At 38.7% G+C, this 26,299-nt stretch overlaps 1 protein-coding gene across 2 annotated transcripts in view; it reads left to right on the top strand.

The window, feature by feature from the left end:
- Positions 1-26,299, top strand: part of FSHR (follicle stimulating hormone receptor) — a 295,717-nt gene that overhangs the window by 244,053 nt on the left and 25,365 nt on the right. The window contains exons 5-8 of one of the 2 annotated variants that reach the window (XM_006839442.1): positions 14,200-14,271; positions 17,531-17,608; positions 24,407-24,475; positions 24,587-24,661. In XM_006839442.1, coding sequence (XP_006839505.1) covers positions 14,200-14,271; positions 17,531-17,608; positions 24,407-24,475; positions 24,587-24,661 — 294 coding nt within the window. The remainder of the gene's footprint in view (positions 1-14,199; positions 14,272-17,530; positions 17,609-24,406; positions 24,476-24,586; positions 24,662-26,299) is intronic. The other variant, XM_006839443.1, reaches the window with a different exon arrangement.

The following is a 26,299-nucleotide window of genomic DNA, read 5'->3' as shown; positions in this document are numbered from 1 at the left end:
AAAGCTAAAGTGAATAGAGAGAAATACTGTTAACTGATGATACATGGAGGGGATTATAATCATTGTAATGACAAAAAAGAAAGAAATCAAATGGCATACTGTTTTAGGCATATCTTCTGCACAAGACCTCTTTAAAGTATTCAAGAGCAAAGATGTCAGTTTGAGGACTAAGGTGTGCCTAACTCAAGCCACGGTATTTTCAATATCCTTATATGCAAGTGAAAATTGGACAATGATTTAAGAAGAATTGATGCATTTGAGTTATGTTGTTGAAAAAACATATTAAAGGTACCATGATTTCCAGAAAACCAAACAAATCTGTGTTGGAAGAAGTACAACTTCTCCTTAGAAGTCCAAATCTCTTATACTTTGGACATATTATCAGGAGAGACCAGGCCCGGGAGAAGGACACCATGCTTGGTAAAGTGAAGGTACAATGAAAAAGAGGAAGCTCTCCAATGGATAGACTGGCACAGTGTCAACAACAACAGGTTCAAGAGTAGCAACAATTGGGAGGATGGTGCAAGACCGGGTGGTGTTTTGTTCCATTGTACATAGAAATACTATTGGTTGGAATGACAGGATGGTACCTAATAACAATAATGATACACGGTGCCAAGTATTCATGAAGATTACCTCCGTTTCCTTACAAGGGTAATCCTAGAGATATCAACTAACCTCTTAAACTTACCAATATAAAATGTGGTAGAGCTTCTATTTGAACCCAGAGCTGGTACTTTTGAGCCTACACTGAGCTCCACCACTAAACTGGGATACTAGGTCAAAACAGAATCTGCCTCCAGGCAGGCAGAGCTGAACTCCTCAAACCTCTGCCCCTGGACTCATTAAACTCCCTCTGATTACTAAGGAGTCTGATTTCCGTGGAGACTGAGACATGTTGAGCTGAATATGATAGTTAAATAGTCCTAGTTTTGAAGGCATGAGGTTGTGAAGACAGGCAACTGGACTCTCGGTACTGTTTCATGTAACTCTTACAAAAAACAAAAAACAAAAAACAATAACATTTTACAGAGTAAGAAATGACTTCTCTGGAAGGTAAGGGCGCTGCTCACTTGAATCCAGAATCTCTGTCCTTGAGTCTAAGACCCTTGACACTGTACCACAGCTTCTTACACACTAGCACATTTAGTGAAAAGATTTGTGACGATGCTGTTGTTAAGTGCCATCAAGTTGGTTCCAACTCACAGCAACCTTGTATAGGACTGCTGAGGAGTGATTGGTAGGTCTGAACTGCCAACCTTGTGGTTAGCAGTGCTGTGCTTATCTGACAGTGCTATACAGGACTCTATACCTAGGCAAATCTTTAATGAGTCAAAAAGCACAGTTAGCTTCTTTATAATGGTGTATGTATGTATGTATGTATGTATGTATGTATGTATGTATGTATATGGAGTCCTGGAATGGCGCTGTGGGTTAATGCCCTCGACTTCAAAGTCAGTTCAAACCGCAAGATCAGCAGATCACCAGCTACCCCTTGGAAACCCTATACAGGGTAGCTATGGATTGGAACTGACTTGATGACACTTAACAACAAAATGTGTGTTTTCAAATTCCTAGTCAATAAAAATCTGTAAACATAGACACAAAAGACACATAGAAAAAAAAGACACAAAATACCAGAATATATACTTACACGTCATCAGCTAACCTCATACAGTAAAGACATGTCCTAATTTGGCACTGCAGAATAACACGCTGGACTGCAAGGTCAGTTTAAACTACAGGATTTAGTTCAAACCCACCAGCTGTTCCTCGAAACCCTATGGTGGTGGTTATGTGCCTTGGAGTTGGTTCCAACTCATACTTACCTTGAATAGTATTTCCAAGGCTGTAAAATCTTTATGGGAGCAGAAAGCCTCATCTTTCTCCTGTGGAACAGCTGGTAGTTTCAAATGTCTGACCTTGAGGTTAGTAACCCAATTCATAGCCCCTACACTACCAGAGTTCTTTTGGAAACCCTATAGAGGGTTGCTATGGGTCAGAACCAACTTGGCATTTAACAACAGCACAATCAAGCATAGGCCACTCTGCTTAGAGTCCTGGTGTGGCACTGCTGAATAATGCACTGGACCGCAAGGTTGGTTTGAACTACAAAGTCAGCAGTTTCAACTCATCAGCCACAGAAACCCTATACAGGGTCAGACCCAACTCAATGGAACTTAACAACAACAATATTCTTCTTCTTATCTATCATTGACCGCACTGTTCTTACAGTTGTCAGGAAAGAACCATTTTTATCAAGGAAACCAAAAAGAAAAAGATGTAAATGGCTTAGGTATAGAGAAAATATATTCATGGGAAACCAATCAAAAGGTAGAAAAAGAAGTTCACATTCAACTGCTGACCGTTGTTGTTGTTGTTAGGTGCCATTGAGTCAGTACCAACTCATAGCAACCTTATTCACAGCAGAACGAAACACTCTCTGATCCTGGGCCAACCTCACTATCATTGCCTCACTTGAGCACACTGATGCTGCCACTTTGCTAATCCATCTCACTGAGGTCTTCCTCTTTTTATCTGACTCTCCACCCTACCAAACATGATATCCTTCTCCAGTGACTGGTCCCTCTTGACAATATGTCCGAAGTGTGAGAGACAAAGTTTGGCCATCCTGGCCTCCAAGGAACACTCTGGCTGCACTGCTTCCAACACAGAACTGTTGGTTCTTTTGGCAGCCCATGGCACTTTCAATATTCCTCTCCAACACCATAACTCAAAAGCATCAATTCTTCTATGGTCTTCCTTATTCACTGGCCAGCTTTTGCATGCATATGAGGTTATTGAAAGTATCATGGCTTGGGCCAGGTGCACCTTAGTCTTCAAGCTGACATCTTTGCTCTTCAACACTTTAAAAAGGTGTTGTGCCTTTTAAAAAAAGATTTGCCTAATGCAATATGTCGTTTAATTTCTTGACTGCTGCTTTCATGAGTGTTGATAGTTGATCCAAGAAGAATGAAGTCCTGGACAACTTCAGTCTTTTCTCTGTTGATAAGAATGTTGTTTATTGGTCCAGTGGTGCGGTTACTAGCAAATGTGCTTTTGCAAGATTAGACTCCAAACATTGGTTACTAGCAAATGTGCTTTGGCAAGATTACACTCCAACAGGATTGGCAGCATTCCCTCCCTAAATCACATTTGCCTAAGCATCTTAATGGGCCATTCAAGCCATGGCATGAGTTCTGTGACTTAGTTCACAGACTAAAAGAGAGCTGGTTCACACAGTTTCAGAAATTGAATTTTCCTTGTCATCATAGATTTGAGATGAAATGGAGATGAAGAGTATCAGTTGCTATGTGTGATGGCAAGGTATATTTTCTTTTCTGACTTATTTTTCACTGTCCAATGGGTTAAATGTTCACTTTCACAGTATATGCAGAATAGCTACCCATTATCTTGGCCTGATCACTATTATGAAGTACTGTGGTAAAGGACTAATGAGAACATTAACTCACTATGGGGAGTCCCCAAATTTTAGCTCAAAGATACAGCTTTCCCATTCAGCATCCTGAAGTAACTTCCAATTGTCTCACCATCAAGCCAACTCTATTTGGCCCTAAAGACTTTTGAGCTACTGCCTTCAGACGTTTTATCTTCCATTCCTCCCCGCTCTCCCATGCCCTTCCTGTGGGTCAGGTAGGTACATTCACTTCTCTTAGTTTTGACAGGAGGCTTCCACACTTCCTGAGATATCTGGTTTTCTTCCCTTTCTATCAGTATCTTCCTGACACTGCATTCACATTGCTTTCCCCTTTTCTGTACACCTGATCCTGGTGTGGAGCTGTAGGATAAGAACTAGACTGCAAGGTCTGCTTCAACTCTAAGGTTGGTGGTTCAAACTCACAAGCTGTTCGTTGGAAATCCCATACAGTGTTACTATATGTCAAAACCGACTCAATGGCACTTAACAACAAGAAACTTAGGGAGTTGATAGTGTGTGGTTTAGCACTAGATCATCCTCTAAGAGTTTTATTGTAGTAGGCTTCATTTCTCAAATCACTTGGAAGCTTCTTAAAGGCAAGGTACCATCTTTGGCTTTCTCTCTTGAACAAGATTAAAGTTGCATTGGAAGGATACTATATAGTCCTGAACAACAAAAGCAATACACACATTCTGGATACAAGAAAAAAGAAAACTATTAAAAAATGAAAGGTAATGAAAGCATTAGGGGTGTTTAGGTCAACAAATCTAAAAAGCTGAGGAGTCACCTGTCAATGAACAGCAAGTATATTATCCTCACAGGTGGTAGGAAGTAGTGGGCAAGGCATGAATAGTTTCAACAGTTTCAGGGACCTCAATAATAAATGACCTCATATAATAAATCATCCTGATTTATTATAACAAATAAAGACTAGGGAGAGTAAGGCATGAAAGGTGTTAACAAAGCTCAGAATACCAGGCTCAAAATGTGAAACTATTAAGAGGAAAGAACTGTGAGCCAGTTCCCTTTCTTTAAAATATCCATTTGTAGAACTTAAATTTGCTGACATTTTAACCTGAGGCCTTTACCTGTTTCTGAAGATAAACTGTAGTTGAGTGAATCAAAATAATTTTGCAGCAAACAGTCATTTGACCAAAACAAACCCATTGAGACATAGAGCTCCTAGCTGATTACTCGCTTCCAGACTCCATCAGACATGAATTTATTGATCAAATGGGAAAAATGAATTGAAAACTAAGTGTTCATCCGAACTCCATTTCCTGAGTTATCTTGGGGTTATAGAGAGTCTCAGCTACAGAGTTATCACCAATAATCCATCTCACTAGATGGTCACTAGATCTTTTTAAGTGCCTTAAACTCAGCACTAGTGGAATAATTTTGGCTACTTTTGCAGCATGTTTTTTTTTTTTTTTTTTTTTCTATAAAGACCAAAGATTTCAGTGTGCATCCATATATATGTTTGGATAGTCTGTAAGTATAGTAGCTATGGAAATTTGTGCTATTGATGTTAAATAAAGCACTTATCCTTTCTCATTGAACAATCATGAATTCTTCTCTCCTTTAATTATGTAAGATTCTCATTCATTTACTAGGAGAGATGTTGCTGCTCACATAAAATCTGATCAGTTAGGTCAAATGAAGATAGGTAATGAATAATTCCTTGTGTGCTCGCCTCTTGAAAACACATAACACATTGTCCAGACACTGTGCCAAAGTTAGATTTAAACATCAATTTCTGCCCTCATGGCATTTACAATCTGATTGACAAGACAGGCAATGAAGAAGTAAACAAAACATAATGTATACATTCAGAGATTTTATGAGAATTAAAAAGGAAAAGTGCTAAAATAATATGGTTACTTGGAATAAACAAAAGGTACTACATTACAGCCCTGGTGTGGTGCTGTAGGATAGGCACCGGAATGTTAATTGAAAAGTCAGGAGTTCAAACCCAGCAGTCACTCCTCAGGAAAGGAGATCTCTATGAGTTGGAACAGACTTGATAGCATTTAACAATAACAACAGCAGGAAGCTTCTCTTTGAAAAAAGACATTTTGTAAATGGAGTCTAAAGAACAAGTTGATCAGGTGAAGATTGGATGGCAAACTTCCCGACAGAGCATATTCAAATTCTTGAAGGCAAGAAAGAACTTAAGAGTGTCTGAGGAACTGAGAGAAACCCACCAAGGCTGAAGTGCACCAGAGGAAAAGCATGAGATGAAGCTGAAAAAGTAAACAGAAAGAAGTACAATTTTTATGCTGAGTGCTATGGTAAATAAGTAAGTTAATTAATGCAGACGAATAAAGCAATCTGGAGTCAATGCAGATGAAGAAATTTCATGGAATCAAGAAATATCTGGAAATGAAATCAAGGTTTTAAGATTGATAGTGCATTGGAAGGTGAGGGAAAAATCAAATATAACGACCACATTTCTAGGAAACAATTGATGGATAGCAGTGCTCTTTTTGGAAGAGCTGAAGAGGAGCAGTTTGGTGGAGGTGATACTGGGGGCAATAAATTTAGTTTCATATGCTAAGTTTGAGATATCCAGAGGGGATATCTCAAGTTAGCTTCAAATGGAGATACAAGACTATAAGCAAGTGTAAACCTAACTACTATCCACATGCAGATAGTACTTAAAGCCATGGGCTATGCTGTTGTAGCGGTTAAGTGCCGTCAAGTCATTTCCAACTCATAGTTGGACCTGAATAGGTTTTCCAAAGAGTGGCTGGTGAGTATGAACTACCGACCTTGCAGTTCAAACTGACCTTGCTGTCCAGTGCTTAGTCCTACAGTGCCACACCAGGACTCCATGGGCAATCAGATCTACCTAATGAAACCACAGAGAAAAAAAGAAAAGCAAAAGACTCTAAATACATATAGAAGAGGGTGGCTGGGGTAGGGATCAGAAAAGAAAGTTAAAAAAGAACGCTGCAGGAGGAAATCTAAAAGAGTGAAATATAATAAAGACGAATATAAGAGAGACTGGACAAGATTACTGAATGATCCTGAAAGGTCTAATAACATGAAAATTATCAGTGTTAATTAAATTTGGTGGCTTCAGTGAGGTGGTAGAGTTTTGATGCGACAAAAGCAGTTTCAGTGGAGAGATGTGGGAGAAACACAGACTGGCACAGGTTGAAGATTAATGAAAATAGACAACATGTGTAGACAACTCTTTCTAGGAACTTGGCTGTCAAAGAAGAAAGAGAAACAGAACTGGACTGCAACTGGAGAAAGCTAGGCGGTAAAGAGAGATAGAAACCACCAAGGAATCTATGTAAAATGTAAAATTTAGTGAAAGTCGGTATCTGTCTTAGCCAGATTATCCCCAAATAACTAAGTAAGGACTTACATACAACGAGTTCATTTCTTAATCCAAACCAAAGAATTAGATGATTAGGAAGAGTAAAACAGGAAAAGAAAAATAGCCAACTCAAGAGTATATTACCAAGCTGATCTCCACCAGGAAATTTGAACTCAGTCATGCTAGAGTCTCTCTAAATAACATGTAGAATATAGCTCCAAATTATTCACCCATAGAATGGAAAAGGGAAGCTCAGTAGTCAAGAACTGCCTATGCTGTGTTAACTCCTTTGCACTTCCAAATTTGCACATATCTCAGAATGGTTAAGTCAGTTCCTGTAGGTGTCCCACTCAAAGATGGCAAACAATTCAAGGACAGAAAATGAGAGATATCCAAAACAGCTAAAGGAAGTGTCTGCCAAGTTGTATCTGTGTGTAGCTGGTTGCCGTGGTAACAGCTGGAGTAAAAGATGGGCCAAAAGGATGTTAGGCAGGACATAACAGGTTCCAATATGTTGTCTACTTTGATATCCATGCAGTCCACATCCTCTGGGCTGAGGAGATGAAATGGTTTTTGTTTAATTCATGACAGAGTTAGCATGTAGGTTCTCCTGACAACCAGCCTCCAGACTTCCCTGCCTCTGTTTAGAACTAATACTCCAAGCTGTGGCTCTGTAGGATAAGCAATAGATTGCTAACTACAAGGTTGGCTATTCAAGATCACCAGCTGCTCCATGGGAGAAAGATGAGACTTTCTGCGCCTGCAAAGATTTACAGGCCTCAAAAATTCTACTCAGGGTTGCTATGAGTCAGAACCAACTCAATGACACTTAACAACAGTAACCCCAAGTAGCAGCGATGTCTGACAAGTAAATAAACTTAAATAAGGTTTTGATACATTCTTGGTGATGGAAGCAAGAAATGTTTTAGAAACATCAACAAAGTAAACCAATATTTAAGAGTACAAACTTACACACAGTAATATCGGGCTGTCAGAGTATATTAAATACGGTCCCTGCTTTGATGTATCAAGAGAAAGAGATATACACACGTGAAAAGTGATACAAAAATAATAGAAGGTTTGTTGTTGTTGTGCCTTTGAGTTGGTTCCAACTCACACCAACTCAGTATAGGGTTTCCAAGGAGCCGCTTGAAATGCTGAGATTACAGTGAGCAGTTCAGTGCTTATCCTACAGCATCATATCAGGACTTGGTGTTAACTTATTGCTAAGTGCCGTCAAATCAGTTCTGACTCATAATTACCTTGTAAAAGGTTTCTGAGGAGCAAGTGGTGGGTTTGAGCTGCTGATCTTGTGGGTCGAAGTACAGTGCTGATCCTACAGCATCAATTATAAATTTCAGGAAAAATCCCAGATTAGAATTTCCCACTGTGACTTTATAAATATATAGGACTGTACCAGATGAATGGGTATTTAAGGTTATGCACTGTTTTGGTTAGGAATGAGTAGAATCTCAGGGGTTATAAAGAACAACTTATCATTTTAGTGAAATGTTATCATTCTGGAAAAATCTTCGAACACCAAATGTCAGCTGAAGGTATCACTGAATAGAAAAATTACAGGTGTTTTTAATTTTTTTTCTGTAGATAGTTCCATGTTTTTCACAAGTCCCACAATAAATATTGGAGTCGTGTTTTTTTGGCTACATTCTTCTGATGTGGTGCTGCAGGTTAACACACTGGACACAAGGTCAGTTTGAACTGCAAGGTCAATGTTTCAAGCCCATCAGTCACTCCTCAGAAACCCTATACAGGGTCACTATGAGTCAGAACTGACTTGATGGTGCTTAACTTAACAAACAATAAATATGCCTGACTTTTATAAATGTATCTAAAGAATGTATGTATGTATAATATATATAATACATATGTATTTGTTGTTGCTGTAAAGTACCACTGAGTCAATTCCAACCCATAGCGACCCTGCATAGGGTTTCCAAAGAGGGTTTCTGAGGAGCTGCTGGTGAGCTTGAACTGCCAACCTTGCAGTTCAAACTGAACTTCTGTCCAGTGCATTGTTGTTGTTGTTGAACTCATAGCGACCCCATGCACAGCAGAACGAAACCATGTCCGATCCTGGGCCAACCTCACTACTGCTACCACACTTGATGCCATCAATGATGCCACCTGGCCGATCCATCTCGTTGGGGATCTTCCTCTTTTTCTCTGACCCTTCATCTTACCCAGCATGACATCCTTCTCCAGTGACTGTTCTCTACTGACAATATGTCCAAAGTATGAGAGATGAAGTTTAGGCATCTTGGCTTCCAAGGAGCACTCTGGTTGCACTTCTTCCAAAACAGATCTATTGGTTCTTTTGGCAGTCCATGGCACTTTCAGTATCCTCCAACACCAAAATTCAAAGGCATCAATTCTTATACGATCTTCCTTATTCACTGTGCCCAGCACATTAGTTACATTTATAAAAGTAAGGCATATTTTTTTGTTTGTTAATTAAGCACCATCAAGTTGCTTCTGACTCATAGTGACCCTGTATAGGGTTTCTGAGAAGTGACTGATGGGCTTGAACCACTGATCTTACAGTTCAAACTGACCTTGTGTCTGGCGCATTAACCTGCAGTGCCACACCAGAAGAATGTAGCCAAAAAACCAGGACTCTAATATTTATTGTGGAACTTGTGAAAAACATTGTAATATCCACAGAAAAAAATTAAAAGCTCCTGTAATCTTTCTATTCAGTGATACCTTCAGCTGACATTTGGTGTTTGAAGCATTTGACAAAATGATACATACATACATATGTATAATAATATATACATTTTTTTCCCCCAAATAACCAAGGGATGTAAAGTAACAGGAACTTGCATGCCGTGCTGGTAAGAATGTAAAATGCTCCAGTCACTTTGGAAAACAGTTTGGCAGTTTCTTCTAAGGTTAAACATACACCTTTTGGGTGACCCAAAAATCCTACTCCTAGGTATTTGCCCAAGAAAAATAAAATAATTATGTTCACATAAAAACTTGTACATAAATGTCTAAGCATGTTAAAAATAATAATAATCACAAACAATCTGGGAACAAGCCAAATGTCCTTCAACTAGCAAATGGATAGAAGAACTGGGGTACATTCATACAACATAGTACTCTACAATATAAAAAAAATGATTACAAATGCATGCATAAAGCTGAAAGCATCTCAAATATATTGTATTCAGTGAAAATCAGACTCAAAAAAATTGCATGCTGTATGATTCAATGTACATGACATCCTGAAAAACACAGCATTATAGGAACAGAAAACTGAGCAGTGATTGTTAGGGCTAGGAGGTAGAGGAAGAATGTAGCTAAAAAAGAACAGCACGGGGAAATTTGGGGGAATTATGAAAGAGGTTTTACCTTGTTATATACACTCTGGTGTGCTTTTTAATAACTCCTAGATTCCTACACCAAAAGTTCATTTTTCTCATGTAACTAGTAAGTGAATAAAAAGCACAACAAATCCTCCAAAAATTTTAAAAAACAAAACAACCAACCTTCAAATACAAAAGATCAAATCAAGTGCTACTGATATCACCAAAAGAAGACTTGTCCAAGATGGGTTGCATCTGAATTGTTGGGAAGCAAGAAGGAACAAAACATCTGAAAATCATTATAGAAAATCCACAGGGAGGATTCACTGACTCTCTGAATAAAAAGTAGAGAACAAGACAAAAATTTACTTAGGGTCTGTGGAGCAATGAATTATTTGATGTGGTTCTTCTAGCCATATTCTTTGTAACTCCCACCAAACGACTGGTGGTTGTTATTGTTGTTAGGTGCCATTGATTCAGTAGCTTCTCATAGCAGTCTTATGAACAACAGAACAAAACACTGCCTGGTCCTGTGCCAACCTCACAATCATTGCTATGCTTGAGTCTATTGCTCTTGCCAATGAGCCAATCCATCTCATTGGGGGGTCTTTTATCTTTTTAGATTACACTCTACTTTCTCAAGCATGATTCCTTCTCCAGGGATTGGTTCCTTCTGATAATATGTCTGAAGTGTGAGAGACAAAGGCTGGCCATCTTGGCTTCTAACAGGCATTTTGACTGTACTGCTTCCAACACAGATTTGTTTGCTGCTTTGGCGGTCCATGGTACTTTTAATACTCTCCTCCAATACCATAACTTAAATACATCAATTCTTCTACAGTCTTCTTTATTCATTGTCCAACTTTTATGCATATGAGGTTGATGAAAATACCATGGTTTGGGTTAGGCACATCTTAGTCCTCAAACCGACAACTTTGCTCTTGAACACTTTAAAGGTCTTGTGTAGCAGGTTTCCCTATGCAATACATCATTTGATTCCTTGACCACTGCTTCTATGAGTGTTGATGGTTGATCTCAGCAAAATGAAGCCTTGACAACTTCAATCTCTTTTCCATTTATCTTCATGTTATTTATTGGTCCAGTGATGAGGAGTTTTGTTTTCTTTACATTGAGAGGCAACCTATACTGAAGGCCGTGGTCTTTGATCTTCAGCAGTAAGTATTTCAAGTCCTCTTCACTTTCAGCAAGCAAGCTTGTATTATCTTCATATCACAGATTATTAATGAGTCTTCCTTCAATCATGATATTACATTTTTCTTCACATAATAAGTATGGTAAAAGAACAGAACCCTGTCACACACCTATCCTAATTTTAAACCATTCAGTGTTCCCTTGTTCTGTTTGAACATGTGTCTCTGGATCTATGTACAGCTCCCCCCTGAGCACAATTAAGTGTTCTGGAATACTCATCATCTGCAATGTTGTCCATAGCTTGTTATGATCAACACAATTAAAAGTCTTTGCATAGTCAATAAGGCACAGGTAAACATCTTTCTGGTATTCTCTGCTTTCGGCCAAGGTCAAACTGACATGAACAATGATATCCCTCATTCCATGTCCTCATCAGAATCCAACTTGAACCTCTGGCAGTTCTCTGTTAATGAACTGTTGCAGCCATTTAAAAAATATCTTTAGCAAAATTTTACTTACATATGATATTAATGGTATAGTCTGATGATTCCCGCATTCTGTTGGGTCACCTCTCCTTGGAACAGGTACAAATATGAATCTCTTCCAATCAGTTGCCCAGCTAGCTGCCTTTCAGATTCCTTGACATAGATGACAGGCTGCCTCCAGTGATGCCTCAGTCAGTTGAAATATTTCAATTTGTATTCCATCAATTCCTGGAGACTTTGCCAATGCCTTCAATGCACCTTTCTTCATTGGCTCTCGATCATATGCTACCTATTGAAGTGGCTGAATATCGACCATTTCTTTTTGCCTTTGTGTATTCCTTCCATCTTTGTTTTGATATTTTCTGCATCATTCAATATTTTGTCCATAGAATCTTTCAATATTTCAAGTTGAGGCTTGAATTTTTTTCTTCAGTTCCTCAGCTTGAGAAATGCAAAGTGTGTTTGTTCTTCCCTAAATGACTGGTGGGACCACACAAGTAAGGTGTATGGACATCTAACAAGCAGGTTGGTCAATTTTGCCATCCTACTCAGAAGCAGCATCTGAGGGATCTCACAGCCATTACAAAAGAAAAGTCAATGGTGAAGTACGTCCTTTGGACCCAAAGATCCCTGTGCAGAACATCCTTGATCCAGGAGATGAGCTGTGACACCCAACAGAGAAGCAGAGCACCTTGGAAGGGATAGTTGGTATGAGAATTGCTAAAGGAGGTTGAAAGATGGAAGCATGTCTGACCACTGCTTCACATGAATCGGGTTGATGTGGAGTTTGATTCTCCTTCTTTCTTGTGAAGTTAGAAGATGTCAGACACTGCTCATGCCATTCTTGCAGGGTCATAAACCCAAAAAGTCACATGGTTCTTTAAAATGATAAGCGTATAATTGAGAGCTTCTTAGGTTGCACACAGCCCAAAACAACTCAGACATACGTTACATGGAAAAGAGAGATGGGAATGGAAAGTATTGTAAAGGATTCTGGACTAACTAAAAGGAGCAAGGGAATACTGCAGATTGGTGTGTTGAGCCTATCATATGCCACTTGAAAATTGTGGCCATTACTGTTAAAATCTGTTTCACACACATTTCGACCAACTTAATACATATGCAAGTGGACAGTGTCTAGCCTGGTCTTATAATACCTCTCATTCCCTGACCTGGGATTTTCCTACTGTGTAAGATACCCAAGAATTTACTGGTGGTGGTGGTTATGTGTGGCGAAGTCAGTTCTGACTCATAGTGACCTTGTACAGAGTTTCCAAGGCTGTACATCTTTACTGGAGAAGAAAGCCTCATCATTCTCCCATGGAACAGCTGGTAATTTCAAACTGCTGACCCTAAGGTTAGCAGCCCAATTCATAACCACTACGTTACCAGAGCTCCTAAGAACTTACTAGATACTTACAAATGTGCAATCTAGAATTGGGGACACTGCCATGACCAACCAGAAATAGGAGTGTATGGATAAATGCTCCCCCACTTCTGCTATGCCAAAACCAACAGTTCTGGAGTATATCTTGAAAACCTACTCAATTGAGTCATTGGTACTGAGGACCAGTGATCGATGTTGTTGTTAAGTGTCAGTGAGTCCATTTCAACTCATAGCCACCCTGTATAGCGTTTCCAAGGAGCAGCTAGTGGGTTTTAACAGCCAACCTTGTGGTTAGTAGTCCATGTTTACCCATTGGATTTATAACAGTGTTTACCCCTGGACTCTCAATTCATTAAGTCATCCTTTCCTCTTTCACTCTCTCTGTCCCAAACTCTCTGAGTTTGTAGTATCAAATACCCTAACCATAGTCCAGTGTCATCTCAGGTTCTGCTTCCAGAAAACCCAGGGCAATACAATAAGGTCTTACGATAGATCCAGAGTATTTCTGGAGGTTTCAGCTATATGAATTAACTGACTACCTCTTAAGGGTGATGGCTCCAGAAGACAAGTTCCTAGTAGAGTCTAATTGGCACAATTAAGTAAAACATATTCTGAGGTCCAAGAACACAGGATCCTACACATTAATTGCAACAGAATTATGTGAAAAGGGAAAATTTCCAAAGAAAATGAAAAGGTTGGAAATAGAGAATAATTTAAGATTGCAGAAAAAATTGATTTCAAGTTGCTTTTGGACCATGGCATCTTTATCAATCCTTTTAAACAACAACAACAACAACAAAAATGGAAGTGCGCATTATGGCATTCTAACCTCCTCTCAGCCCCTACCCCTGTGCCAGAAGCATAAGTTATTTTTTCTTTAAGGAATCAAGTTTGCTAAACCTTGGTTTGAACCTTAAAATCGGAAATTGTAAATATGACTCAGGTGTATTTTGACATTTCCTAGTAGGTTTTTCTGATAACTGAAAAATTGATATTACGAATGTGGAAAGCTCATACTCTAACAATTGTTAAGACATCCCGTTTCATTTTTTCCTCTCTCTCATTTTGTCTCTCTCTAGGTTAATATCCAACACAGGTATTAAGCACTTACCAGCTGTTCACAAGATTCAATCTTTCCAAAAGGTTTTACTGTAAGTTTTTTTTTTTTTTTTTTTTCTTGAGCAGTTATCAATTCTTTATATATTATCTGTCTTGTCCAACAGCTTATAGACCGGCAATGAACATTGTGTAGTCAACATCCTCCAAATATGTTACTCTGTGTAACAGGTTAGCAACAATAGGAAAGCAAGCAGCAAGTGTCTTTGTTTCACCAGCAAGGCAGCGAATCTCTGAGTGGAAAAAAAAAAAACAAATAAGGCTCCTCAAATGGTATTATCAAGGAAACACATTTGTGGCAAGATGAAGAAGTCCTTCTTTTTCACTATTTAGTGCTTTACATAATTCCTCTGCAACACACGGCTTTGACCAGCCACTTCACTTCCCTTCAGAACTCCTTCATGCTGCCTGCCCTTGGCATTACAAAAACAATAGCAAATAAATCCATGCTACAATGTTAGTGGCATAATGTGTTGACCTTCTCCAAAGGTATCTGTATTTTGAAAGAGGAGGTGAAAGGAGAATGTGTAATGGTAAGTTTATTTTCAATGGTGAAATGATATAAACACCTATGCGGACCCAAAAGGAAGATATTTGGGAGGGGGAGGGCAATAAGAACTACAAAGGGAGAAAGAAAGACAAAATAACTTCCAAGAATTTGTCAACTTGTTCTGAGCAAAGAACGTGTCCATGTTTATGTCAGAACACACCTAATAAGGAAGTTTGACAGGAAGATTAGATATACACACAGAAAAATTATATTCACCCTATCCTTTCATTCAGATTGGAATGTTCTCTTGGCAGTCCAGGAGACTTTCAATATTCTTCACCAACACCATAATTTAAGTGCATCAATTATTCCAAGGTCTTCCTTATTCCTTGTCTAAATTTCACATGCATATGAGGTGATTGAAAATACAATGTCACGGATCAGGAGCATTTTAGTCTTCAGACTGACATCTATGCTCTTTAACACTTCAAAGAGGTCTTTTGCAGCAGATTCACCTAGTGCAATCTGTCATTTGATTTCTTGACTGCTACTTGAATCTTCAGTTCTTTGCGCTTGAGAGATGCTGAGCGTGTTTATCCCTTTTGGTTTTCTAATTCAATGTCTTTGAACATTTTTCATTATAAACTTGACTTTGTCTTCTTGAGCTTCCCTTTGGAATTTTCTGTTTAGGTTTTTTACCTCCTCATTTTTTCTCTTCACTTTAGCTTCTTTACTAGAGCGAGTTTCAAAGTCTCTTTTGACCTCCATTTGGTCTTTTCTTTCCTTCCTGTCTTTTTAATGTTCTCTACATCATTCCATAGCTCTTCTGGTCTTCAGTCATTAGTGCTTAATGCATAAAATCAGTTCTTAATATGGCCTCTAAATTCAGGTGAGATGCATTCAAGGTCATATTTTGACTCACCTAGACTTGTTTAAGAAGCTCTGGTAGCGTAGTGGTTAGAAATCGGGCTGTGAACCTTAAGGTCAGCAGTTCGAAACTACCAGCCGCTCTGTGGGAGACAGATGAGGTGTTCTGCTCCCGTAAAAAATACCCTGTGCAGGATCACTTTGCGTTGGAATCAACTCCATGGTACTTAACAACAACAAGACTTGTTTGAATTGTCTTCAGCTTCAGCCTGAACTTGCGTTTGAGCAATTGATGGTCTGTTCCATTCCACAGTAGGAGCCTCCCCTTGTTTTGGCAGATAATGGGCTTTTCCACCATCTCCTCCCACATATGTAGTTAATTTGATTCCTGTGTATTGTTATCTGGTGAGGTCCATGAGCATAGTTTATATTGTTTAAAAAGGAATTGAATAAGTTTTTGGTCTTGAAAAATTCTATTGTGTGATTTCCAGCATAATTTCTGGAAGGCCATATGTTCCAACTACTTATCCTTCCTCTCTGTTTCCAATCCTTGCATTCCAGTTACCAGTAGTTATCAATACATATTGATTGCATAGTTGATCAATTTCAGATGCAAGAAGTTAGTACAATTCAATTTCATCATCTGTGACTTTAGATGTTGGTGCGTAAATTTTAATAATAGTAGTATTAACTGGTCTTCTTTATTGGTGTATGGATATTATTCTATCACAGATAGAATTGTACTTCAAGATGGATCTCGAGATGTTCCTTTTGATGAATGAGATGACATTCCTTTTTAATCTATCATACCCTGTATAGTTGCAGCTCTGGTAGTATAGTGGTTACGAATCGGGCTGTGAACCTCAAGGTCAGCAGTTTGAAACTACCAGCTGCTCCGTGGGAGAAAGATGAGGCTTTCTGCTCCCATAAAGATTACAGCCTCATAAACCCTGTTCAGGGTCGGTATGGGTCGGAACCGACTCGACGGCACTTAACAACAACCCTGTATAGTAACCCATGTGATTGTCAGATTAAAGATGGTCAATACCAGTCCATTTTAGCTTATGAATGCCTCAGATACAGATTTTTATGTGTTCCATTTCATTTTTGACAACTTTCAATTTTCCTAGACTCGTATTTTGTACATTCTATGTTCCGATTATTAATGGACATTTGCAGTTGTTTCTCCTCATTTTGGTTTGTGTCTATCAGCAAATGAAGGTCCCAAAAGCTTTGATGAATTCACATCATTATGGTCAATCCTACTTTGAGGATGCAGCTTTTTCCCCCATCATATTTTAAGTGACTTCCAACTTGAGAGATTCAGCTCCTAGCACCATAACTGATAAATGTACTGCTGCTATTCATACTGTTTTCATCTTCTGGCACTGTATCTGTCCACCAATGGTGGTATTTAAAATACTGATGGCATAGCTGCCAACAGCACAACATGTAAGTCACCACAGTACGGCAGACTGACAGATGAGTGATGGACTATACGCCTACAATTCCATTATTAGGAAGAATTAATATATTAAAGATAAATCACAGGCAATTATTTCTGAAACTTTCAATAACTGCATTAAATAAAGCTAATTCAGTTAAAGACCGTATCATGCCAAGTAAACTAAATGTAGGAAGCTAACATAATGTAGCTGACCATGGCTGGATTACTCAATAAGCAAGGTAAACAGCTTACTGAATACTCTGTTCCTGTCATGGACTGTAATTTGAAATGAGGCTTCAATTCTGTCTGGAGGAACTACAGGGTTGGGAGAGACACAGATGCCAGCCATACCTAGTAGCAGTATCTTTGATTTGGTGGGGGAAAAAATGTGAAATTGACTATAGATTAATAAACCTGTGCTTACATTGTTATTGGGTAATCTGACACTGGAGCAAACATAAATATCTAATTTGTCTGTACTTTCTTTTAGAGACATTCAAGATAACATAAATATTCACACAGTTGAAAGAAATTCATTCATGGGACTGAGTTTTGAAGCTGTGATTCTGTAAGTAAGGAAAAAAAATCCAATGCAATAATATTTGATTTTTCATTTAATTATCTTTTTTCATAATGAAATGATCTTTTTCTCATAATGCAATGATCCTCATTATTTGGGTAATTTTAGCATTTCACCATTATAAAAATCACTCTCAGGTTCTATGCTTTCTTTTTTCTCATTTCCCATCTTTACATCTCAGAATCACAACCTGAAGTCATGTTAATAATTTATGATTCTGTGGTGCAATTCAAGTATTTAAAATTGCTCTTTGAGTGATGGTGTCCTGTGATGCAACATCTGCTCCAAAAGGCAAAACAGCTCATGCATCAATAAAGCTAGTTACTTCCTGGCAAGGCTTCTGTTGCCCAAAGAAAAATTCAGGGAAGAGAGCTGAATTGAGAAGATATGGCTAGTCCCTCATAACCATGCCAACCCCCTCCTGCTCAGCCCCATGCTGAGCATACTATGACTTCTCAATCACATCTTTTAATGAGTTAGAATTGCTCCCTTTAACTTTTGGGAAAGTTTAAATTACACTCTGCCATTAGAGAACTGCAGTCTATTCTTTTGTGCCGAGAGTCAGCATGGCAGTCTACCTACTCCCCAGGGTAACTGAGAGCAAGAGACTATGGGCTACCCAAGTATTTGTGTGATTCAGGGACAGAATGACAATTGTGGACCAGTAATTTTAACTATAAGGCAAGCATTGTATCTATTTTATAGATTGTTCTATTAAAAAATATATTGTGTGTGTGTGTGTAATATCCATATATCCAAAGTAAAAGTTCCAGCCCTGAAATAATTTCAGTATTTTTCAAAGAAATAATATAATTAGGAGACCCAATTTTAAAATAATACAAGGAGAAAAAGTAAATAGTAGGCATTGATGAGAGACACACTGATGATTAAAGCTAAGAACTATATTTCATGTAAATTAATTAGAGAGAACAATGAAAAAAGTTTTTAAACATCTACCAAAGGAATTGGATGTATCAAGATAAAAATAAAAATCAAAACAGGTACTGAGAGATGATAATATTAGGACAAAGGCTGTAGGTAAGTAATAACTAATCTTCTCACTCAATAATCCATGATATTTGGAATATGTGTGTGTGTATATGTGTTGAAACAGGGGAAGAGGAAAAAAAAGAAGAACAAAAGAAACAAACGAATTCAGATACAAGCAGAATAAAATGTGTGTAAAATAATAGAATAAGCAATTATTTTAAGAGTGAAGAAGGAATCATTTATTCTAGCTGGCCCGCAGTGCTAGGGTTGGAAGAATTAAATAAAGAAAAGAATATTGAGAAAAGGAGGCTATGTTTAAGATGGGCTTTAAAAGATAAATGAGATTTAGCCAGAGACTTGGCGAAGGCCAGGCAGAGGAAACAAAATAATCAAACTAAGAAGGTATTAAAAAAAAAATACATATATTCACAGGGAGCTGTTGGAAAATGGTAATTACCGGAATAATATTGGCCTACTAGGTTTTAAAACAAAGGCAACAGTAAAAGGATTCCTAGGCTCTCTCCCAGAAGGAAAAGATTAGTGATAAATGTAATCAGCTGTATGTGGATGTCTATTTATTTACATTTTGCTTTGAAAATATTTATCATTTTAAAATATAATGATTTAAAATGAATGTTATACTGTGGCAAATTTATTAATAATGAAATATTTTTATACAGGATATATAATAAACTGTTGTTAAGGGCCATTGTGATTCTCAGTAAGAAAGCATAAGTAAGCCTGTGCTTACCTTGCTTATTTTGTAATCCGACATTGGAGCAGACATAAATATCTAATATGTCTGTGCTTTCTTCTAGAGATATTCAAGATAACAAAAATATTCACACAGTTGAAAGAAATTTCAACTCACAAGGCAGCCCTTGCTACCTACGAAGTACGAGCTGGTTTATTGATTGTCGTGATGGGAAAAAACTCCTCGGCCCAACTTGCCTGACTTTTTTTCACTATTGCAGTTTTCCATTTTCTTAAAACTTCATCAGTCCTACTAATTGTAATGTACCCTTCAAGAAAATGTATCAATATTATCTATCAAGATTATTCCTTTGAAGTTCTAAAAACAGTCACTATAACCTTGTGAAATTTAGTAGGCCCATCAGATCTCTTCCGAATCCACTGTTTTGATTGGCCCTCTTTATGAAGGAAACCAAATGAACTGCAGGCAGGAGAAAGATGAGAGTTTCTGCTCCCCTAAAGATTTACAGCCTCAAAAACCTTATCCAGGGTTGCTATGAGTCAGAACCAACTTGAAGGCAAACGATCTCCACCACCACGAGGACTCAGACGAGTGTATTACTGAAAGGATTTGTCTGTAGCCATTCACTGATCATAGGGACATGTTTAAACAGTCTATTTGAAATAAACCCGTGCTTACATGAACTGAAACCCTAACAGCAATACTTTTTTATTTATCCTTATATAGATCCTCTGCTTTTCTTTGACTCCTGTTCAAGGCCACCAAATGATTCTCCAGAATGTAGGAAAATCATTCCCAAGAGAGGACAGTTTTTGTTTACGCTATTGTTGATGATGTTGTTGTTAAGTGCCTTTGGGTCAGTTCTGACCCACAGTAACCCTGTATAGGGTTTCCAAGGAGAAGCTGGTAAGCATCTACCACTGCCCTTTCGGTTCAAACCAACTTTTCTGTCCAGCACATTAACCCACAGCTCCACACCAGGGCTCAGTCAACACTTTTTAGGCGTATCTCTAAAGGATAAATTCACATTTTTGAGAACATCTATTTTCCTACCCTCTGATGGTCCTTAATTTATAGATAATAGAATGAGAAGATTTATACTCAGCACAGCTGAAATCTCTTATTGTTCTTATTTTGGATGCTTAATGACAGAAAACGTTTCTATCCATTGTTATTTTTTTGAAATTCTGTAGCCATATTCTATAAATGAATTAATTTGAAAAACACGTAACAGTGAAGGATTATCAGAAAATTGGCTAATGACTCGGGGAAGAAAAACAATAAAAGCCAGTCATATGGAGATGTCCAAGTTCTTCCTGGCCCCCACCCTGCCTCTGAAGGAGGTTCTGAAAGGGCACAGCACCTAGGCAGGCATGACCCGATAGAAGAGTAGTCTAATTCAGAAGAAAGAAAATGAGGTGGGATGTGTGGTAGCTCACCCCACACCCTCTGACCATGAGAGGCTCATCTTACACATATTTTCTCCCCTTCTCTGCTGGCTTCCCTCTTCTGCCTGTTCCTCTAAGATCTTGGATACACCAGGTACTTCCATCACCTTCATTGTTTAGGATAAAGATCCCTGAAGCTCCACTGAGTGAGCACACTGGTTTTTGTCTTAAGGGACACAAAAGGGTTAAGATAAGCCTGTGTCCTGTTATTCCTTAGCTGAATTCTACTTACATATCACCATGCTCATCCACATTTGGTTTTAATACAGGCTATCCCTCTCTTTGGATACTAAGAGTGTACTTAATAAATTTTGACCTGTTATGTTAGTACTTTATGGGTTTCTGGTAGTGTAGTGGCTACGAATTGGGTAGCAAACCACAAGGTCAGCAGTTTGAAACTACCAGCTGTTCCACAGGAGAAAGATGAGGTGTTCTGCTCCCATAAAGATTTACAGCCTCAGAAACCCTGTACAGGGTCGCTGTGAGTCAGAACCGACTCCACGACACATAACAACAACAATGTTAGTATTTTAGGAACACAACAGCCTAGCATAAACTGGAGGACAGAAATTCTGGAAATAATTTGGGTATTGGATACTGATCCATTTTTAAGATGAAAAATTTTACCCCTTTCTCACCACATGATAGTATCAACTAATAAAATTCATAAGTAAAAATCATTAGTCTGAATACAATAATTATTTTAAATTAGTCTGTATTATATTTAATCATAGCAATATGTATGTGTAGGACATATATTAATTACTACAGAAAAAAACAGGTAGAACCAATATGGTTTTGCATGTCCCTTCTGTTAGACTATAAGCCCATGGGGGTTACAGAAGTTTGTGATTAGCTGCTAATCTAAAAGTTGGTTGTTCAAACCCACACAGTGCACAGCAGAAGAAATGCCTGATAATCTGTGTTCATAAAAGTACAGTCAAGAAGTCCTATGGAGCTGTTCTTCTCAGTAACACAATGAGTGAAACTAACTAGACAGCAAGAGTTTTGATTTTTCTGTGTATGTTAAATTAAGGGTCAGCCAACTATGGCACAGGAGCTAAGAGTGGTTTTTACAAATAATTACGTGCATGGTCACACTAACTTTGAACCCAGATTAGGCAGAAGATTATCTTCCCCATAAAACAACAACAACAACAACAACAAAAAAAGCCAGTACTCAATTATTATTAATATATTTGTAATTTTTTCAAGCATTTGGTGGAAATTTGTTTTGTCTTTTGTTATATAAGTACCTATATAATATCCTCATGAAGTCCTGGCGTGGCACTGTGGGCTAATTCATCAGACTGCAGAGTTGTTTGAATTGCAAGGTTGGTGGTTCAAGCTCACCAGCTGCTCCTTGGAAACCCTATACAGGGTCACTATGGGTTGGAATGGACTCGACGGCACTTAACAATGACAACATAATATCCTCATAAGAGCACTAGTAGTGTATATATTGTTGTTGTTATGTGTCCTGGAGTCAGTTCCGACTCATAGCAATCCTGTATAGGGTTTCTGAGGCTGTAAATCTTTATGGGAGCAGAAAGCCTCATCTTTCTCCTGCAGAACAGCTGGTAGTTTCGAACTGCTGACTGTGAGATAAATAGCCTGATTCATAACCACTATGCTACCAGAGCTCCTTGGTAGTGTATATAGTGGGTTACAAGTTAGGCTGCTAAGTGCAAGGTAAGCAGTTTGAATCTACCAGCCATTACATGGAAGAAAGATGAGACTTTCTGCTCCTGTACAAATTTGGAGCCTGGGAAACTCTATACAAGGTGCCTATGAGTAGGAACAAACTCCACAGCACACAACTACCATCACCTCAGATTTTGCCTTTTGAGGCTATTATATAGATACTTGTCTCACAAAACCTAAAATATTTACTATCTGGCCCTTTATAGGAACTCTGGTTCCTATAGGATAAGCACTGTACTGGTAACCACAAGGTTGGCAATTTGAGAGTTGCCACCAGTTGCTCCAGAGAGAAAGATGAGGCTTTCTATTCCTGTAAAGATTTACAGCCTTGGAAACTATGCAGTGTCTCTATGAGCTGAAATTAATTCAATGGCAGTGGGTATCTGACCCTTTATAGCACAAAGTTTGGCAAGCCAGTGTTTGATCCAAATCTGTCATGTATCTGCATTCCACAAACTACATGAAGCTAGCCCAGAAACTCTCTGTACCTTATTAAGAGTCCTATCAATAAGATGTGAGATCTGATGGGCTGGGAGTAGCTTTCTAATGGGTAGATAGGGAACTAAGTGTGTGGTAGAGGTAAAGTCACTTCTTTGGTATCTACCTACTTACTATCAATTGTGAAAGAGTCAACTGCTACTCTTGGCAACCCCATGTGTGTCAGATTCTATAGAGTTTTCCATGCCTGTTTTGGGGGAATACACTACCATATCTTTCTTCTGAGACACCTCTAGATGATCTCAAACCTCCAAACTTTCGATTAGCAGTCAAGCACTGAGATATTTGCCCCATCCAAGGAATCCTCTTTATTCTCACTAATTGGTTTCTGATATTTTAAAGTTTTCCTTGCTCCTCTCTTGAAACCAAATGCAGTTGTGCTCCTTTGATTTTAAACTTTTTCTAGCTACCCATTGCTGCCTAGGATACAGTCAGGATTTCTAAAACATGGGCACTTCTCTGGATCTTCTGGATCAGTGTTTTTGTTTTGTTTTTTAACACAGTGATTTGTAATCTTACTGAGTTTGCCAGGGAAAAGGGCCTGACAGCAAAACAGGAGCAGATGGTCAGAGGATTTGGGGCTAAACTTGTCTGACCTCAGATATCTATTAAAATTTCAGATCTTCCCAGATGTAGAGCAATGCAGTGATGTTGGACCAGGATGTCCTTGGGTTTCCGCTCAGGCAAACCTGCTCACTGACCTTCTGTGCACACACAGGATTCTGTCCTGCCCTCCCTCAGAGCCTCCTCCTGTGCCCAGTACCCAAGTCAACCACCTCGTCCTGCCTCAGCCCACAGTCTCTGTAATTGAGTTCTCTTCCTTTCTGGTTTAACCCACAGGCACCTCAAAAAAACAGGTCCCTGTGAGTCACAGGAGATATTCAGGTTATCTAACAGCTTAATTAGATCACTTTGATAACAGACCTGCTGTTGTGGGGGAGCATGGATGGAAGGTTTAGGGTCTTCGTGAAAGGTGACACCAATATTCTTTCTGTCTTATAAACACATGTCAATAACTGTATGACTTCTGTCCTTCAGGAAAGAGAGGGATTATGGTCCACTCCCCATGGCGTCTTTTCTGCACACAGATGATATAGGCCAAGACTTTACAGAATCCATGCTGTTGTGCCTAAGTGTACCTCTTTCTGTTGTGCCTAAGTGTACCTCTTTATTAAAACAAAACAAAAAACTAAATTGAACTTATTTCTTTGAATAGGTAATATATGCACATAATACTAACTTCAAAAGTCACAAAAGGTTATACAACGATAAATCAGTCTCCCTCCCACCCTGCCCTCCAGCCTTCAGGGTGGTGTTTTATTTATGCCACTAACCTGTGCTGTCTGACCTTGCCCCAGTGCTTCCAATTATGAAACCCCTATATTGTTTGCATGTGACATTATTGGTTTTTTAATGGGCCTTTTATTTCAGATGGCTGAATAAGAATGGGATTCAAGAAATACACAATTGTGCATTCAATGGAACACAACTAGATGAGCTGTAAGTAGCCCTGGCTGTTCTTCCAGGCTGTTTAGAGGGAAAGGGCTCTTACAACAGAAATGTTTATATAGTTTTGTATTTCGCTTCCTCTTTCTTCAACTTTAACCCCAGGAATCTAAGTGACAACAATAATTTGGAAAAATTGCCTAATGATGTTTTCCAGGGATCATTTGGACCGGTCATTCTGTGAGTAGTTTCCTCTTCATTCAGTTACAAGAGCTCTGTGTGTATGTGTGTATGTGTGTGACTTAGACATCAACTCTCTTCAGCTTAAAGAAGCATCCAAGACAGGGATGGCAACCATGTTCAAAGACAATTATAGGGACCATGTAATGCTGACCCACATTCAAACTTAAAATAAAGTAACAACAGCAGCAATAATAATAAAAAAAATTTAGTGAGTTCTTACCATGTGCCTGACCGCTTCTAAGAGCTTAAAATCTATTTCTAATTGGATTTTCCCAATAGTACTCTACAATGTATGGTTGTTGTTAAGTGCCATTGAGTCAGTTCTGACTCATAGTGGCTGAGGAATAGCTGTTGAGTTTGAACCGACCTGTGGTCCAGTGCTTATCTTACCAGGATTCCACAGTGGTGGTAGTAGTGATGGTGAGCCGTGGAGTCAGTTCCAAGCCATACCAACCCTGTACAGGGTTTCCGAGGCTGTAAATCTTTACGGGGGCAGAAAGCCTCAACTTTCTCCCTCGGAACGGCTGGTAGATTCAAACTGCTGACCTTGAGGTTAGCAGCCCAACTCGTAACAACTAAGCTACCAAAGTACCTTGGACTCTATAGTTGTTGTTGTTGTTGTTAAGTGCCATCAAGTCGGTTCTGACCCATAGCGACCCTGTATAGAGTTTCTGAGGAGCAGCTGGTGAGCTTGAAACGCCGACCTTGCAGTTCAAATGGCTTTGCAGTCTGTTGCATTAACCCACAGCACCACATCAGGACTCTAGATTCTATAGTGGGAACTAGTAATTCCCATTTTACTGAAAAAAAGAAATAGCTTTCCTGAAGATGTTAACTGCCCATGGTTGTGCAGGTTGAGCAGCATTTAAACCAAACTAGTCTGACTCATAATACAGACCCTTAGCCACTCTGCCACTGTATTATATTTCTCTTCCCTAAAAGGAACAACAAAAATTTTCTTCTTCATCCTGAAGTCTAGGTATTTCAAATCAAAGTCTAAGAAAGGAAACTTGTCCACAGGGCTAATATTGTACGCAAGTCACAGCCTCATCTACACTGAAACCACAGGTGCCTGGCTACCACTACCAAGCATTCTGACCAGTGTTACAATGTTGTCGTTGTTGTTGTTAAATGCCATCGAGTTGGTTCTGACCCATAGCGACCCTGTGTAGGGTTTCCAAGGAGTGACTGGTGAGCTTGAACCACCGACTTTGCAGTTGAAATGGCTTTGCAGTCTGGGGCATTAACTCACAGCATTAACCACAGGACTCCAGTGTTACAATAGAAAGGTCCAAATAGAACAGGAAAAAATATGGAACAAACTCTATTTCTTAAAAGCTTGAGACTTGCTGGACCAACTGAGGCTGAAGAACTCCCTGAAATTACCACCCTGAAACACTCTTTAAACCTTGAACCAAAACTGTCATCTGAGGTCTCGTCTTAGTGAAATTATATATTACACACAAAATAAAGGCTATTACCTGTGATTATGATTCCATTGAAAATTTCTCTATACAATTCTGTTAACTGATGGCATATGGAGGGGATTATAATCATTGTAATGAAACAAGGTGTATGATTTGTTGAATGTAAAACTGATGATCTGCCCTGTAAACTTTCACTCAATCCACAATA

The sequence above is a fragment of the Chrysochloris asiatica genome, unplaced genomic scaffold (assembly GCF_000296735.1).
Source record: "Chrysochloris asiatica unplaced genomic scaffold, ChrAsi1.0 scaffold00024, whole genome shotgun sequence".
In the NCBI taxonomy this organism is placed as follows: Eukaryota; Metazoa; Chordata; class Mammalia; order Afrosoricida; family Chrysochloridae; genus Chrysochloris; species Chrysochloris asiatica.
The sequence above is the reverse complement of the archived record's forward strand: the minus strand, read 5'-3'. Positions and strand labels throughout refer to the sequence as shown.